The sequence below is a fragment of the Penicillium manginii genome (assembly GCF_028828005.1).
Source record: "Penicillium manginii strain IBT 31320 chromosome Unknown utg000006l:1.0-4164085.0:1.0-4166146.0, whole genome shotgun sequence".
Lineage (NCBI taxonomy): Eukaryota > Fungi > Ascomycota > Eurotiomycetes > Eurotiales > Aspergillaceae > Penicillium > Penicillium manginii.
The window spans coordinates 24276-38447 of NW_026643107.1; the positions used below are offsets into that span (position 1 = coordinate 24276).

General features: G+C 47.6%; 5 protein-coding genes across 5 annotated transcripts; 3 read left to right on the forward strand and 2 right to left on the reverse strand.

The window, feature by feature from the left end:
- Positions 1-299: 299 nt before the first annotated feature.
- Positions 300-2119, forward strand: N7533_008412 (sugar porter family MFS transporter; the record flags this gene model as incomplete). The annotated part of the gene is made up of 6 exons (XM_057105062.1): positions 300-324; positions 384-435; positions 489-564; positions 626-1339; positions 1389-1679; positions 1736-2119. The coding sequence occupies 6 exons, from the start codon at positions 300-302 to the stop codon at positions 2117-2119; spliced, it is 1542 nt and encodes a 513-aa protein (XP_056956511.1).
- Positions 2120-2726: 607 nt separating this feature from the next.
- N7533_008413 (uncharacterized protein) lies at positions 2727-4461 on the reverse strand (the record flags this gene model as incomplete). Its single annotated transcript, XM_057105063.1, has 2 exons — positions 2727-3033; positions 3086-4461. The coding sequence occupies 2 exons, from the start codon at positions 4459-4461 to the stop codon at positions 2727-2729; spliced, it is 1683 nt and encodes a 560-aa protein (XP_056956512.1).
- A 4788-nt stretch (positions 4462-9249) lies between these two features.
- On the forward strand, positions 9250-11064 carry N7533_008414 (MDR family MFS transporter; the record flags this gene model as incomplete). The annotated part of the gene is made up of 4 exons (XM_057105064.1): positions 9250-9432; positions 9494-9873; positions 9929-10361; positions 10414-11064. 4 exons carry the CDS (start codon positions 9250-9252, stop codon positions 11062-11064), a joined length of 1647 nt encoding a protein of 548 aa, XP_056956513.1.
- Positions 11065-11303: 239 nt separating this feature from the next.
- On the reverse strand, positions 11304-12960 carry N7533_008415 (Zn(II)2Cys6 transcription factor domain-containing protein; the record flags this gene model as incomplete). The annotated part of the gene is made up of 4 exons (XM_057105065.1): positions 11304-12059; positions 12149-12283; positions 12349-12843; positions 12904-12960. 4 exons carry the CDS (start codon positions 12958-12960, stop codon positions 11304-11306), a joined length of 1443 nt encoding a protein of 480 aa, XP_056956514.1.
- A 934-nt stretch (positions 12961-13894) lies between these two features.
- Positions 13895-14137, forward strand: N7533_008416 (uncharacterized protein; the record flags this gene model as incomplete). The annotated part of the gene is made up of 1 exon (XM_057105066.1): positions 13895-14137. One exon carries the CDS (start codon positions 13895-13897, stop codon positions 14135-14137), a length of 243 nt encoding a protein of 80 aa, XP_056956515.1.
- Positions 14138-14172: the final 35 nt, after the last annotated feature.

The window sequence follows — 14172 nt, forward strand, 5'->3', positions numbered from 1 at the left end:
GGTGCTCCGCCAATGACGCCGCCCGCTTCCCCAACTTCTGCCCCAGAATCCTCCTCCAGGCCATTCCTCCACGTTCCCACATTTCCCCCGGTCGATCCCTTCCACGACGGGTCATGCCCCGGCTCAGAAGTGGTGCGATCTCATTCCGCCACAACCGTTTGTTGGCGTAGTTAGAGCTCCTTCTCAAGCCCTTCCCGAACTGTGCATTGACCGGTGGAACCGATAATGTTGACTTATAAAGCTACCTTGGGCTGCAGAGAGGTTTGAAAGATCAACTTCTTTCGAGGCCCGCTGCCAAGATGTATCGAATTACGAATATCTACGGTATTTCTCATCGATTTCTCAATCACTTAATCCAAAAATTAATGCTAACCTGTGACTAGTCCTCGCCGCGTTCGGCACCATCGGCGGAGCACTCTTCGGCTTCGATGTGAGGTACGCGAATCATTCAATTGACTCAAGGGTTGGACATCACTGACTCGGTACAGCTCGATGAGTGCCTGGATTGGCATTGACACATATACCGAATTCTTTGGGAACCCGGATTCCAATCTTCAAGGAGGAGTATATTAGCCTTCAACTCTCAAGATATTCCAGCGTACCAAGCTAACCTCAATATTTCTAGATCACTGCTTCTATGTCAGCCGGTTCATTCGCAGGCTCCATTGCAGCCGGCTGGTTATCCGACTACCTTGGCCGTCGCGGCGCGCTCATGGTCGCCTCTCTCGTCTGGATTGTTGGGTCTATGGTACAATGCAGTGCACAAAACGTCACACATCTTGTCGCTGGTCGTGTTGTTAGTGGTCTCGCAGTGGGAGTCACTTCCTCACAAACTTGTGTTTACCTATCCGAATTGGCCCCGGCAAAAATTCGTGGTCGCATTGTCGGTATTCAGCAATGGGCTATTGAATGGGGTATCTTGATCATGTACCTCATTGCCTACGGTTGCTCGATAGGTGTGGCAGGTCCAGCTGCCTTCCGAATTTGCTGGGGTATTCAGGCTGTCCCCGGTCTGATTCTCTTTATCGCACTATTCTTCTTCCCTGAATCACCTCGCTGGTTGGCCAGCAAGGAGCGCTGGGAGGAAGCCCTTGAGAACCTTGCTCTGATTCATGGCAATGGCGATCGCAATGACCCCGTGGTACAGGTTGAGTTCGCAGAAGTTCAAGAGGCCGCTAGAATTGCGCATCAAGCAAAGGACATCTCGTTCCTTGCTCTATTTGGGCCGCGTATCTGGAAGCGGACCATGTGTGGAATGAGTGTGCAAATGTGGCAGCAGCTGCTTGGAGGCAATGTTGCAATGTACTATGTGGTATACATCTTTGAGATGGCCGGAATGGTAAGTCACCTCTTTCTTTTTAGCAAAGAATCTCAACTAACATTAGTAGACTGGAAACACTACTCTCTGGTCTTCGGCTATTCAATATGTCATCTTCCTGGTTACTACCGGCATCATGCTCCCATACATCGATCGAATTGGTCGACGACCTTTGCTCCTAACTGGCGCGGTGACCTGCATGGTTATTCACTTCGTGATTGCTGGTGTTATGGCTAGCAGGGGCCACTCGGTCACCAATGTCAATGGAAATTACAACCTGACATGGTCCATCAAAGGCAGCTCTGGAATGACTGTTATTGCATTTTCCTATATCTTCACCGGTATATACGGCTTTACTTGGGTATGGACTACATTCAAATCTTCCAAATTCTCCGTCATAGTAACCAGAGACAATAGGCACCGGTCGGATGGATCTATGCATCCGAAGTTTTTCCACTCAAGTACCGTGCTAAGGGCGTTGGTTTATCTGCCTCGGCAAATTGGATCTTCAACTTTGCACTGGCTTACTTTGTCGCACCAGCATTCCACAATATCCAGTGGAAAACATACATCATTTTTGGAGTATTTTGCTGTGTTATGACTTTCCATGTCTTCTTCATGTATCCCGAAACAGCTGGTCGCTCACTGGAGGAAATTGATGCAATCTTTGACTCCAATGTTATGCCGTGGCGCACCAATCAGATCGGGAACAGATTCGGAGAAGAAGTCGAAAAGCACAAGCAAGCCAACGAAAAGGCTGGCAGGGATTCCATGAGTGCCACCCATGAAGAGGTGGTCTGAACTACTTCACTTTTCAGCTATTCATCAGTATTTAGAGTCTTTTATAGACAGAACGATGAGAATGAACATTCCTTAGAATAGACATGATTGATCCTGGAGACTATTTTGACCGTAACCTTGATGTTTCATGATTGCAACCTTTTCAAGTATCAACACTTGGCCTCAACTATTTCCAAACTCTACAATTGACGAATCATTCCTGTGAATCAAAGATGCAAGACAGCACCCGCGGTGGGCTTTCTCATCAGTGGAGTCTACCGTTCGTAGACAAGAGCTTATTGCTTGGTGTTGTTGCTTAATCGGGATGAACGAGTAGCTATAGTTGAGTGAAGCATGATCTCCTCAATATTCAAATTTTACAAGGCAAGATTATGGATCATCAAGGGGATCAAATTAATTATAGAACGTCGGTCAGATATGGGTATTGAAGACTGATCTCGAAAGTAATAAGGTACAAAATAAAACAAGGGCATTTCTTCGCGCCCAGCACATAGTAAGTCGTGATGATCATCACGGAATGCCAAATATCCCCTCGTATATCGCAAGAAAATTCCCCACGATTCTCTGACCCCGCATTATGTATGGGCGTCATGACCTTTTGTAAGGTTTATTTCTCCTCGCTAGTTGCTGTATTGTCGTCGCTATCTTTCTCGGCATGTTCGCGGTGAGTCCGGGCAATATTCTTGTTGTTCGGGTTGGAAAGAACACTTGCACGACGAACTGCATCATCCTCGACATCATCCAGAGTACGAAGAAGTTCACCGTTGGGGCCGTACATGTGAGGTTCGGTACGGGCAATATGAACGACGTCGAAAACGTTTGTAGTCTTGTGGAAGATACGATCCATCTCCTCCAGGGAGCGCATGGTAGTCTCTGGGAAGAAGAAGTACACAACAGGCACAATTGCGGCGTTACTGGAGACGTTAGCGGGGGCTTTTTGTGTTATAGTAATATAGAAGGACTTACATAACAGCGAAGATGACATAGGTCTTGTAGCCGATAGTGCTGAAAGCAACTGGTGTGATCATGACGACCATGAAATTCCAGATCCAGTTGGATGAAGTTGAAAGAGCATTGGCCGGTGCACGGATCTTGAGAGGAACAATCTCCGCGGGGTACAGCCAGGTCATTCCCAGCCAACCAATAGCGAAGAAAGTGTTGAAAACAAACAAAAACACCGTCTGGGCGATACCGGCAGCGACACCTGTAGAATTACCCTTGTTGGAAGACGAGATTGAATCGCTGATGGCCAGGACAGCCATAGAAACTGACATGCCAACAGCACCGAAGAGCATAAGCGAGCGACGACCGAATTTCTCAATAGTGAACACAGCGACCCAGGAGGCGGCAAAGTACTCAGTTCCGTTGCAGGCAGCAATAAGACGTGAGTTAATTCCACTGAGACCAATTTGCTCCTCGATAATAGTAGGGATATAATAGGTGATCAAGTTGATACCGGAGATCTGCTGGAACATCTGGTTGACGTAGGCAAGCATGGTACGGTGGAAGTGACGATCAGGGCCCATGGTAAACATATCGCGGAATGATCCCTTGGCCATCTCGAGGACAGTAGCTTTAATAGCGATAAACTCGGTGTCAATGAAGACTTCATCGGTATCATCACCCATCAAGCACGCTAAAACCTCACGGGCCTCGTCCTCGCGACCCTTCAAAATAAGCCAACGGGGAGACTCGGGGAGGAACATGACGAAAGCCAAGATGATGGCAGCGAAGAAGATCTGGAAAGCGAGCGGGAAACGCCAAGCGACCTCATTGGGATCGGCGAATAGTAGACCGAAATCGATCCAATAACTAATGGTGATACCACAGGTGATCATAGCACCCTCAATCATGACCAGTTGACCTCGTCGGTGGGACTTGCAGCATTCGGATTGCCAGGTGGGGACTGTAGATGTGTTGATACCGTTTCCAAAACCAGTGACCAGACGACCAACGACGAGCTGGGCGAGCTCGTAAGATGTACATTGCAGGATCGCGCCGATGCACATAATGAATGAACCGAGGAAGATAGCCTTGCGGCGACCCAGCATGTTACCAACCCAGATTGTGGGAATAGATCCGGCGAAACATCCCAAGTTGTACGCAGCGACGGTGATGCCCTGGCGAGTTGACTGATTGGATTTAGCCGCAGCTGACCAGCCATCGGTGTGAGCTGCCGTAGTATCAATCGTGGGGAAGTATTTTCTGAAAGAGTCGAGAGTAAGAAGGCCACCAGTCACGCCTTGATCGTAACCGAAAAGCAAGAAATCCATACCAGCCAGGACACCGATAGCGACCTGAAGCTGGGTGCCATTGAGGCCGAGAAATCGTTTGGTCGGCATGTTGACGTAGCAGTCGCTCGGTTGTTCACCTCGGAGGTGCAATGGCCTTTTGCTTTATTTTTTATTCAAAAGCTCTTCCCTTGTCGAGCCAATCCAGTCGGTAATAAAGGGAAAGGAACAGAAAAGAGATTTCCTAATAGAATCAGACAACAGCCAACATCTAAGAGAAAAAAAGACAAAAAATGATCATCGAGACCGGGGCCTGGTCAGTTTTAAAAGCCCGCTGTGCATCCCCATCCATCTAGCCATTCGGGGACCGTGAGTGCGCCCCAGAACTCGGGTTCCTTTGTTTGTCTGGTCAGGAGTTCCTTTTCTTGTCAGCGGCAGGACATGATTCGAAAAAGACGCCCTGAACAGGGTCCACTTCCATCACCGATTCTCCATATTCATCGGCAGTGTGGGCCATGGTTGGCTCATACCCCAAGGTCAACTCCAGGTCTGCACAGACACTTTGCGGACGAATGTGCCAACGGCCCCCAGTATCCTGATTCATCTCTCGTGTGGTCTTCCAGGCCACGCGAAGGACCGAGTCACCAATAGGAGATAGCTATGCCGGGCAGCGGGCGATGGTTTCCGGGTTCTCCAGGTACGGTTAGCACAGTTCAAGGCTTTCCTGCCGCGTCTCCAGATAAAGCAACGCCCCCGCCGATCATTGTGGCCTCTCAGCTTTGAGCATCATGAGGCGGAGTGGAGCTTCTCCTGTTGGTTGCCTCCGCGACACCTCCGAGGGACCGACAAGGAATAGCCAAAAAATAAAATTCGATCCGCGATCTGTGGGCCTCGGGGGGGAAATTGTCACCCCAGAATCAGCACACGAGTCGTTTTGATGTAGAAAGTACTGCTGTTATGGAATATAGATTACTGTGATCACATTTCTCTTGCTGAGGCTACTATTAACTGCCACTACAGACATAGCTTATGCAAGAAAAAAAAAGATGGTCTACGTAAAACGAAAATAGGGGGCCCAGCCGAGATGTCACTGTTTGTACACAGTAGGGCCTGCGTAACTCAGATCGCCCTCCACGAATCAAATAATTCCCGAGATTAGATGCACTAAATGCCTTTAATCTCCAGAGCTCCAGAGTAATACCACTGCTAGTCAACGGGTTCAGTTCCGTTACGCCCACCGGATGAAGTCGTGAAGTCGTGAACCCGAGACGATCCAAACGCAAAATGGCGCCTTGGCGCCTAGAACGCCTCCATGAGCTTCGCATCTCTTAAGTGGTCTTGTCTACAAAACAAGCTCTCGATAAGCCATGCCCAGAGAAGGCTTCTCTTGACCTCTTGCCTTGGCCCAGTTCAACTTACCCCTGTCCAGATATGATAGTATGTGTGGTTTGAACCTTGAGAATCCGTATACACAACCAGGGGAACGGATAGCTACCGAGGATCCCGTCGGCTCCTAAACCTGCTTCCATCCGCCTGGTGGGCGGTGGCGTTCAGCCCCCTCATCGTACCATTCGCGGGTCAGGGCGCATCACATCAAGCATGGACAGGCTAGACTTCGGCCAAGAAACCCCATACATTGCAACTGCCACCCCATCGTCAAAGAGAAACAAATGTGTAGGCAAGGACTGCCTCCTGGAGCAACATAGCCTGTGTTCTCCTCAAAATAAACCGCGCTAGCATTTGCTCACAAGCCGAATGTATCCGCCGACGTCCCTGAGTGGCTAGTACTGCGTCACTTTAACCTGTGTCGCTCTCCCCGCTACGGTTACGACCGAATCCTGGGGGATAAACAAAGCGACTTACTCAAGAAGGCAGTTCCGGGCATGTCGCATGGCACACAAGTCCCTCCACTTCTGCTATCCCGCGTCGCGCCCGACCTCAGCTAGTTTCACCTGCTGTTTACCCGCATGGTAGCTTAATGCACGCCATGCGTTGACTGATCTCTAACATGCTCTCCATCTCTATTTCCCCTTTTAAATGCGATATTCTAGAATAGACCTTCCCCACGTCGCCTGATCTTTCGACCAAAGTCTGCGGCAACTCACGAGGCGCCTCCCGCCAGCCACTGAGGTCACTTAGCATAATCCAAAAATCGCGACCTCCGTGCGAAGGTTTGCTGGTCAAGCCATGGCGTGTGGATCATTGACAACCGGCCCCCCCAGGCCGCTTTGGTCTGTGCGGTGTCGCAAGGGCCAAGTCTGCGTGTTACCTGCGCAGAAATATCCCCCCATCGGAGACCTCATTTCGGTCTCGCAGGAATCAAAACTATATTCTTGATTCAATTTCCAAGTTAGTAATGATGAAAAACCATCATCGGCCTCCATATGTATAGTATTAAAAACCCCTGTCTTTGTAAATCCACCGTCCAAGGTCCACAGTAAACCACTGTTAAAATAGCTGTGAACAATACTAGTACTATATAGATCGATGTTTTCAAAAGATGATTTCGGGTATACATCATGATACAGCCTTATGCGCACTCCATATAGAGTAGATTACATATGGCGTGTTATTTTAGACGTCGCAGGACCACACGTTGGTCCATGTGTTTTCTGTTTCCTCGGAAGTCGGATGTGATGTGGGCTGCCCCCTGCGTCGACGGTGAGGTCGTAGGGTGCCCGGCTACGGCGCACCGTACATATTTTGCTTAGAACACGCATTTCTAACCCAGATCAAGATATTATTGGTTTGCAGGTGGCCTAATCTCACGGCTCTTCTCTTCTGGAAGATGAGGCTCGGTAATTCCCAGATCGACGGGGCGTTGTGCGCCCGCATCATGTCCCCTTCTGGAGCCAGCCACTTGAAGGTGCATAATCCTTTCCCTGATGCCTGGATGAGATAGTACTCATCAGATGCAGTGTCAGGATTCAGTGTTACTAAGTATACTGTATGATATGGGGCCAGCCCCCATAGGTTCGGGGCTATGTGGAGTTGAGCATGGCCTTCTGCAAGGGCGTGCGGGCGCAAAACGCTCCACTTCGCACTGCCGAGGAGTTCACCGCTTGAAGCATCGTGTTTCTAGAACACCGATCGCACAGCTCACCAAAATTAATTGGGCTTCCTGAGATTCGACTTGGCATTATATAAACCGGGCGTTCGATGGGAGGCACAACGGCCTGAGCAGACCGATAGGACTTAGGTGCCATCCGTCGATGATTTCATGGAAGTCTACAAGCACTTATAAATTTGAAAATTGCCAAGTCAGGCCCATTCGAAAGGATTTAATGATAGTGGATAATAATTCCCATAGGTACTCATACTACCTAGGTCCCTTGAGAATGCTCATCGAATTTTTATATCTAGTTATTCTATTGAAAGCCTCATCCCGACACATAAGTGCCCCTTACGAGCTACGAGAAATCAGGGAACTGTTCCAAAGATTGCCCCAAGTGGGTCGGTCAAGATCAGAAGATGTCGGCCAGCCCGGGGATGCACATCCGACAACCTTGACCCAGGATTCTCAAGCAACATTCCAAGGCAACACGCTCATCCATGTCGTCGGGACCCCTTTTGAATCGCTCCGTCTGAGCGCTCGAATTTAAACTCTATAGCCTCACCCCTTTCCTTTCCTTCCTCTTCCAGTAGAGCTGGCAAACGTAGCACAAAGTCCAACGGCTTAAGGTACCGCGAGCCGTTACCGGGATAACAGTCCTGATAATTGTAAGACCCGATTCGATCAGATAAAATTTCGTGTAGGGCGACACATTTCGTAGTCAAGTAGTGACAAGCTTTACAGGGATACCGACAGAGCTCATGGGGGCCTTAAATATCGTGAGACTATCAGAAAGCCTTTGAATTCTCTACGGAAAGATTGATCGGTTTCCATCTGCGACGGTGTGCGTGAATGTTTTTCGTTCCTAGACCAGGTTGATTTAAATGAAATACTAGGCAATCGAGGCTAGGTGACAAAATTTAGTCACTGCTATGTTGCATGGTATAGGGTAACACAACCAATGGTCGAGCTCGCCTCATATCGAGACAGCGGAGATGCCATTCGATTATTTCAACCTCTAGGAACCGAGCTTCACGGGAGATGATAAGGGGCAAGATCTCAAGTCTGTTCGATTCTCAATTCCCCCTCGCGCCTCATAGCCCTTGATGAGTTCTGATTTCTAAAAAAATCAGGATAATAGAGCTCGTTAATACTTGAAAGTCCAAAAAGCCATAGAATTTTAAAATCTTTGTAGGTGCGTTGTGTGCTATATGCCAGGATACTGGTACTGATGCAAGTAGTATTATTCAACGTCGTCATATGACATGACGTGGGTTCTATCCACGGAGTAATTTGTTTCTAAATAAATCTCCGTAAAGACATAAATTAAATTTAAGCGAGCACATAAACCAGTGAATAAGCGAACCGGCACCGGGTGGAATGAAGGGATGACTCGCGACAACGCGGACATGTTCAACTGATAAGAGCTCAAAACCCTCACTCTCCTACCAGAGGAAATGACCACAGGTTTAAATGAAAATGAATCTTGAATCGGGAATGAACCAAATCAATACTAGTATGAACAGAATAGCAAAAGCAACAGGTCATGCTATAGTGGGCTTCCTAGTCCATAAAAACTCCGCATGCCAAACATTCAACAAAGGAATGCTTAGGAGCTTTAACACGTACGAAGTTGATCACACAAGGCATCCCTTGTTAAGATATGGTTGCAGTTAATTTTAAGGTTGCATTATCGCTACATGGAAACGGACATCCACGTCCATGGTCAAGCTTAGCATTCTACTCTCCGCAACATACTCTTCGAGAATTGCCTCCGGATGTGCCGATTATCTTGACAAAAAGGGGTTTCAGTCTAATCGGAGACTAGGAAATCTTGCACCTGGTTAATGGCAGCCAGTTCGGAAATGAAAGGTTGCCAAGATGGCTTTATGGAGTCTCGAGATGATATTCCGTTGAAAGAGTCCGGAAGCGATGGTGTTCTTGATGAGCAGAAGGTGGAATACCCATCGCCGACCAAGCTAGCGCCTATAATTCTAGGTTTATGCTTTCAATCATTTTGCATTGCTCTGGTAAGCTTGCCACCAGGTTACACCAATTATGGAACTTGAAGCTGATAAATGTCGGAAATAGGACAATACAATCCTGTCAACCGCGATCCCCAAAATCACAGAAGAATTCAATTCTCTCGAAGACCTTGCCTGGTATGCGAGCGCATATCTGTTGACGACTTGTGCAGTAACCCTCCCTTTCGGCAAAATATACACCTACTATTCAACGAAATGGACATACATCATCGCTCTTGGGTTATTTGAGTTGGGATCTTTGATATGCGCAGTGACACCGACGTCGAAAGGCCTGATCCTTGGAAGAGCTATTGCGGGAGTTGGGTCAGGTGGACTTTCTCCGGGCGCTCTCCTTGTCCTCGCAAATAGCTTGCCTTTGCATCGCCGTGCTCTATATTTTGGAATAATTGGTAGCACCAGCGGTATCGCGACCGTGACTGGTCCATTGTGAGAAAATCATCAAAGCAAAAACTCCTCAGACTTTTGACTAACATCTGGACAGGCTTGGCGGACTGCTAACTGACCATGTCAGCTGGCGATGGTGCTTCTATATCAATCTCCCTCTTGGAATACTCACCGGATTATTTATAATATTGTTCTTCAAAGACTCAAATAACACCCAAAGAAAGCGCGAGCCTGGGAAAATAAACCAAGTCAAAAGAATGGACCCTTGGGGAATTCTCGTTTTCATACCAGCTATCATATCGATATTGCTCGCCATGCAATGGGGAGGGACGAAGTACGAATGGAAGGACCCGCGGATCATCATTCTGTTTGTGATATTTGGGGTTTTTGGCTCCGTATGGTGTCTGATTCAATTTTGGAAGCAAGAAGAGGCCACGGTTCCTCTCCGTTTGCTGAAGAATCGCAATGTTCTTGGCGCCGTCATCCATGCGATGTTTCTGGGAGGCTCGTTCTTTGTATTTGGATACTATGTGAGTTAAAGTGTCGAATACTGTTATGTGACCAAAAATCTAACCGATTCAGCTCCCCATTTGGTTTCAAGCAATTGAAGGAGAATCAGCATCAGAATCCGGAATCAATAACCTCCCCATGGTGGTATCGATGATAGTATGTTCAGCGATTGGAGGATTGCTGGTCAATCTTCTCGGGTATTATACACCTCTCATGTTTCTCGGAAGCGCACTCCTCACAATCGGGTCGGGACTATGTACGACATTCCAAGTTCAGACATCACACGAAAAATGGATTGGCTACCAGATTATTATAGGGATCGGAGCTGGGGTAGGATTTCAACAATGCATTAATGCTTTGCAGACGGTCCTGCCATTGCATGACATACCGATTGGAATCGCAATCATTACTTTCTCGCAAAGCCTGAGTGGTGCACTCTTCATCTCAATCGCCCAAAATGTCTTTCAAAACCGACTAGTGGCAAGTCTCCTCGAAAATGCCCCCATGGTTAACCCTATTTCTGTCATCCGATCCGGAGCCGCAAATTTGTCACATCGGCTTCCCAAGGAGGCTCTTCCCTCGGTTCTTTTCGCATACAATATCGCTGTGACGCAGACATTTTACGTTTGTGTAGCAACAGCAGCTCTTTCATTCTTTGGGGCGTTATTGGTGGAATGGAAATCCATGAAGCGTCAGAAAATCAACTCGGAGTCTGAACAATGAGGCAATCATTCAATATTGCAGTCTCGAAACTCCAGTTATCGATGCTGAGACTTGACCAACATCTTCACCCACATGTATCGGCTATTTTTATTGTGAATAATTATCAGCTTCATAATTAAAATCAATCAACTTCAAATAACGCATTATTTTGACAAATGACGTTCTAGTATATCATTAAGAGCACTACTGGGATCATATCCCCTGGTTTGCAACATATGATCAGATAGTATAGCAAGTTATTACATCATGCAACAAGACTCAGGGCTTGAATTGCCGTCAGAAACTTGAACATTAGCTGTAAGCTTCCGAGGGCTGTCCGGAGAGCCGAGATTACTAGTCCCCTCTGCTCCCGCCATATTTTGATAACTGCCAAATTGTCTCCTCAGCCACATGGCACGCTCCTTCCAGTTGATTTCCTTGAAATCAGATTGGTAATCGGCCAAAATGGAGTCAATGCGATCCAGCTGATAGGCGTCTTCTGCTGCAGCCCAAGCAACGACGAGACACAATGCGATATAAGCGGCACCAAGTGGTCGATAGCAAGAGGCAAGCTCGGCTTCAAGAACGATCTCATCGCAGAAGAAAGCCGCTTCGGCAGATAACATGAGGTTGTCCGGATGGAATACACGGAGGAGCGTATTCAACATAAGACCCAAGGTGATCAAGGTAGCGTATCCGGCTTGGTACCGCGAGCGTTGCATCACTACAAGGGAAGACATAACTGTATATCCCGAGACAGGCCAATTATCAAGGTATTCGCGCATTCTTTGGGAGTCATTTCGAATCCGCAAGTAGGCCGCCGCAATTTCAGGTAGGTCTCCCGGAGAAAGATTTCTGATCCATTCCGGAAATTTAGCGATCGTGGGAAGTTTCGTCGAAGACCTAGGTATTTCACTCCGTTGAGAAGATACCGGCGTGTTGTCGTTAAGGTCGGAAACTAATTGAAAGAACTTCGGCTCCATCTTGATTCGTGGATTGACAATAGCTTCGATTATCTGTATCGGTTAGCCATAGTACCGGTTTGGCCACCTCAACGTGGTAAAATAATAAATATGATAATTGAAACGCCAGTCCTTTTACATACCACTGGTACGGTCAATGTGATTATGATGTCTCGCTCAAAATTGCTTTTTATTTGAGTGAAATCTGCCATTCTCAATAGATGAGCAATGGCTTCCCCATGGCTGGCCAGTTGATCGTCATATTTCCCAAGCCAGCTCTGTAAACTAAATTAGCATTGACTGTGCCTCAAGATAGATGGGAAATTTTAGAATTTCAATATACCTGGCAAATAGTGATGAGATAAACCGCACACAGGGTATTAACCGATCGAGCTTCAATGTCATCATCCAGAGTATCTCTCAGGGAGCGGAGAGATCGTCCATAGTGCATAAGCACTTCTGGCGGGAAATCTCTACTGTGAAAGTATGGATAGGCAGTGACCAATGCTTTGACAGCGGCATCAAGGGCGGCACTGCTCCCCAGACGTCTCGGAATATCCTTCAAGAAGTAGCCGTAATACTCCAGTGCGTATCGAATATCGGTTATTTTGAGTGTTCCAATGAGAGATGAAGCTAGCTCGCTATCGGGAATATGCATCGTGATTTGGAAACTGGCTGCGGCTCTAACTGAAGGTACAACGACCCGACGCTTCCCGACAGCCGTTTGGCCAGTGGTTGATTTGGAATCGGCATGCTTGAACTTAAATCGCTGTTTGCCACTGCCGACACAAATTATCTGCAGCCGACGGCATCGAGAGCAAGGCTGAAGCTCATCGCACTGGTCTGTGCATCAGCTTGGGCTTCCAATAGTAAAGCCATTGACTAGGTCTTATGTCACCTTCTTCTTGATTTTGCGACAGGCGTCGCATCCCTTACTAGATGGGACACCGGGCATTTTTTTTTCTTGAAATCTGGGGTGTCCGGGCGCAACGTTTTACGCGAAAGGGAAGAAATGAAAGAGAGAAAAAAATGGATACGATATTGATCAGCAGTGGCGGCTTTGCAGTGACTATAATCCTTCAAGACGCGTCCACGGCACCCTTGGATAATTTTAAAGGGAATAAGTATGACAATGACGCAATATTAATAGACATTATAAGGCAGATTTGACAGCGTAGAAGCCAAGCCTAGCTGTAGAAACATAGCTGGCTGACAGGTGAAGTTGAGAGAGCTGAAGCTTGGCGGTAGAAACGGCCCCAAAATGTCTTCCAATCATAAACCGCCAATGGAGGCATCGTAGCGACAACCAATGAGCACTTCCCGCGTTTCAAGGCATCTCCCCACCCGGCGCGACATGTATCTCCTTTGGGAAGATCCAAGCCTCAGCTTTCAGGCTTCCAAAATAGAGCCAAGCCTGGCGCAGCCATACATGTGACAAACCGGCCCCAAAATGGGGTATCCTCAGATCAGATAGAAAGCTGTGCGGTAGAACTCAAAAGCAATAAGCTTACCAGTCGCAACCCTCATTTTTTATTCACTCATTCAGTAAATCCTTGGATGAACCCTTTTTTCTTAATTTCTCTTCCGACATGACAACTTTCGTTTCTTTTATAATTCGACCGGCTAAGTGGGATTCAAGTAGGACTTTGGTCCACCCGGCAGGATATCCCATCGAAGCACCACCGATATTTTCAATCACAACATCTAAAGAACGGAAACCTAATGTTGTTGCTTTTTCAGGCTGGGGAGCCGGCCCTTTTGACATTATTGGCGATGGAAATTTTCCAAAATCATTCCATTCTACATGCCACTTAACGCTCCGCGGACAGCCTCTAGAGATGCGCCTGAGCCAATCAGGATCTGGGGAATGCAAATTCGAGCACCCAACGATGGGTCAGATGAAATGGAAGCCAGACATGTTTTCGTCAAGTAAGATGGAACTTCGTGACGGTTCAGGCAGGCGAGTTGCAACGTTCGGCAAGGGAAAGTCGGGCGAAAAGACGCTGGAAATTATTCAAGGCGACCCATACTTCATGGAATTAGTACTCATCTCCGGAATTACGGCGATAAACCTCAACAAAGGGATGACCGAAGTGGTCGGAGAATTATTGGGCGGTGTTCTAGGAGCATAACTGATGCCCTAGACTTGACTAGACAGACGCTTGCG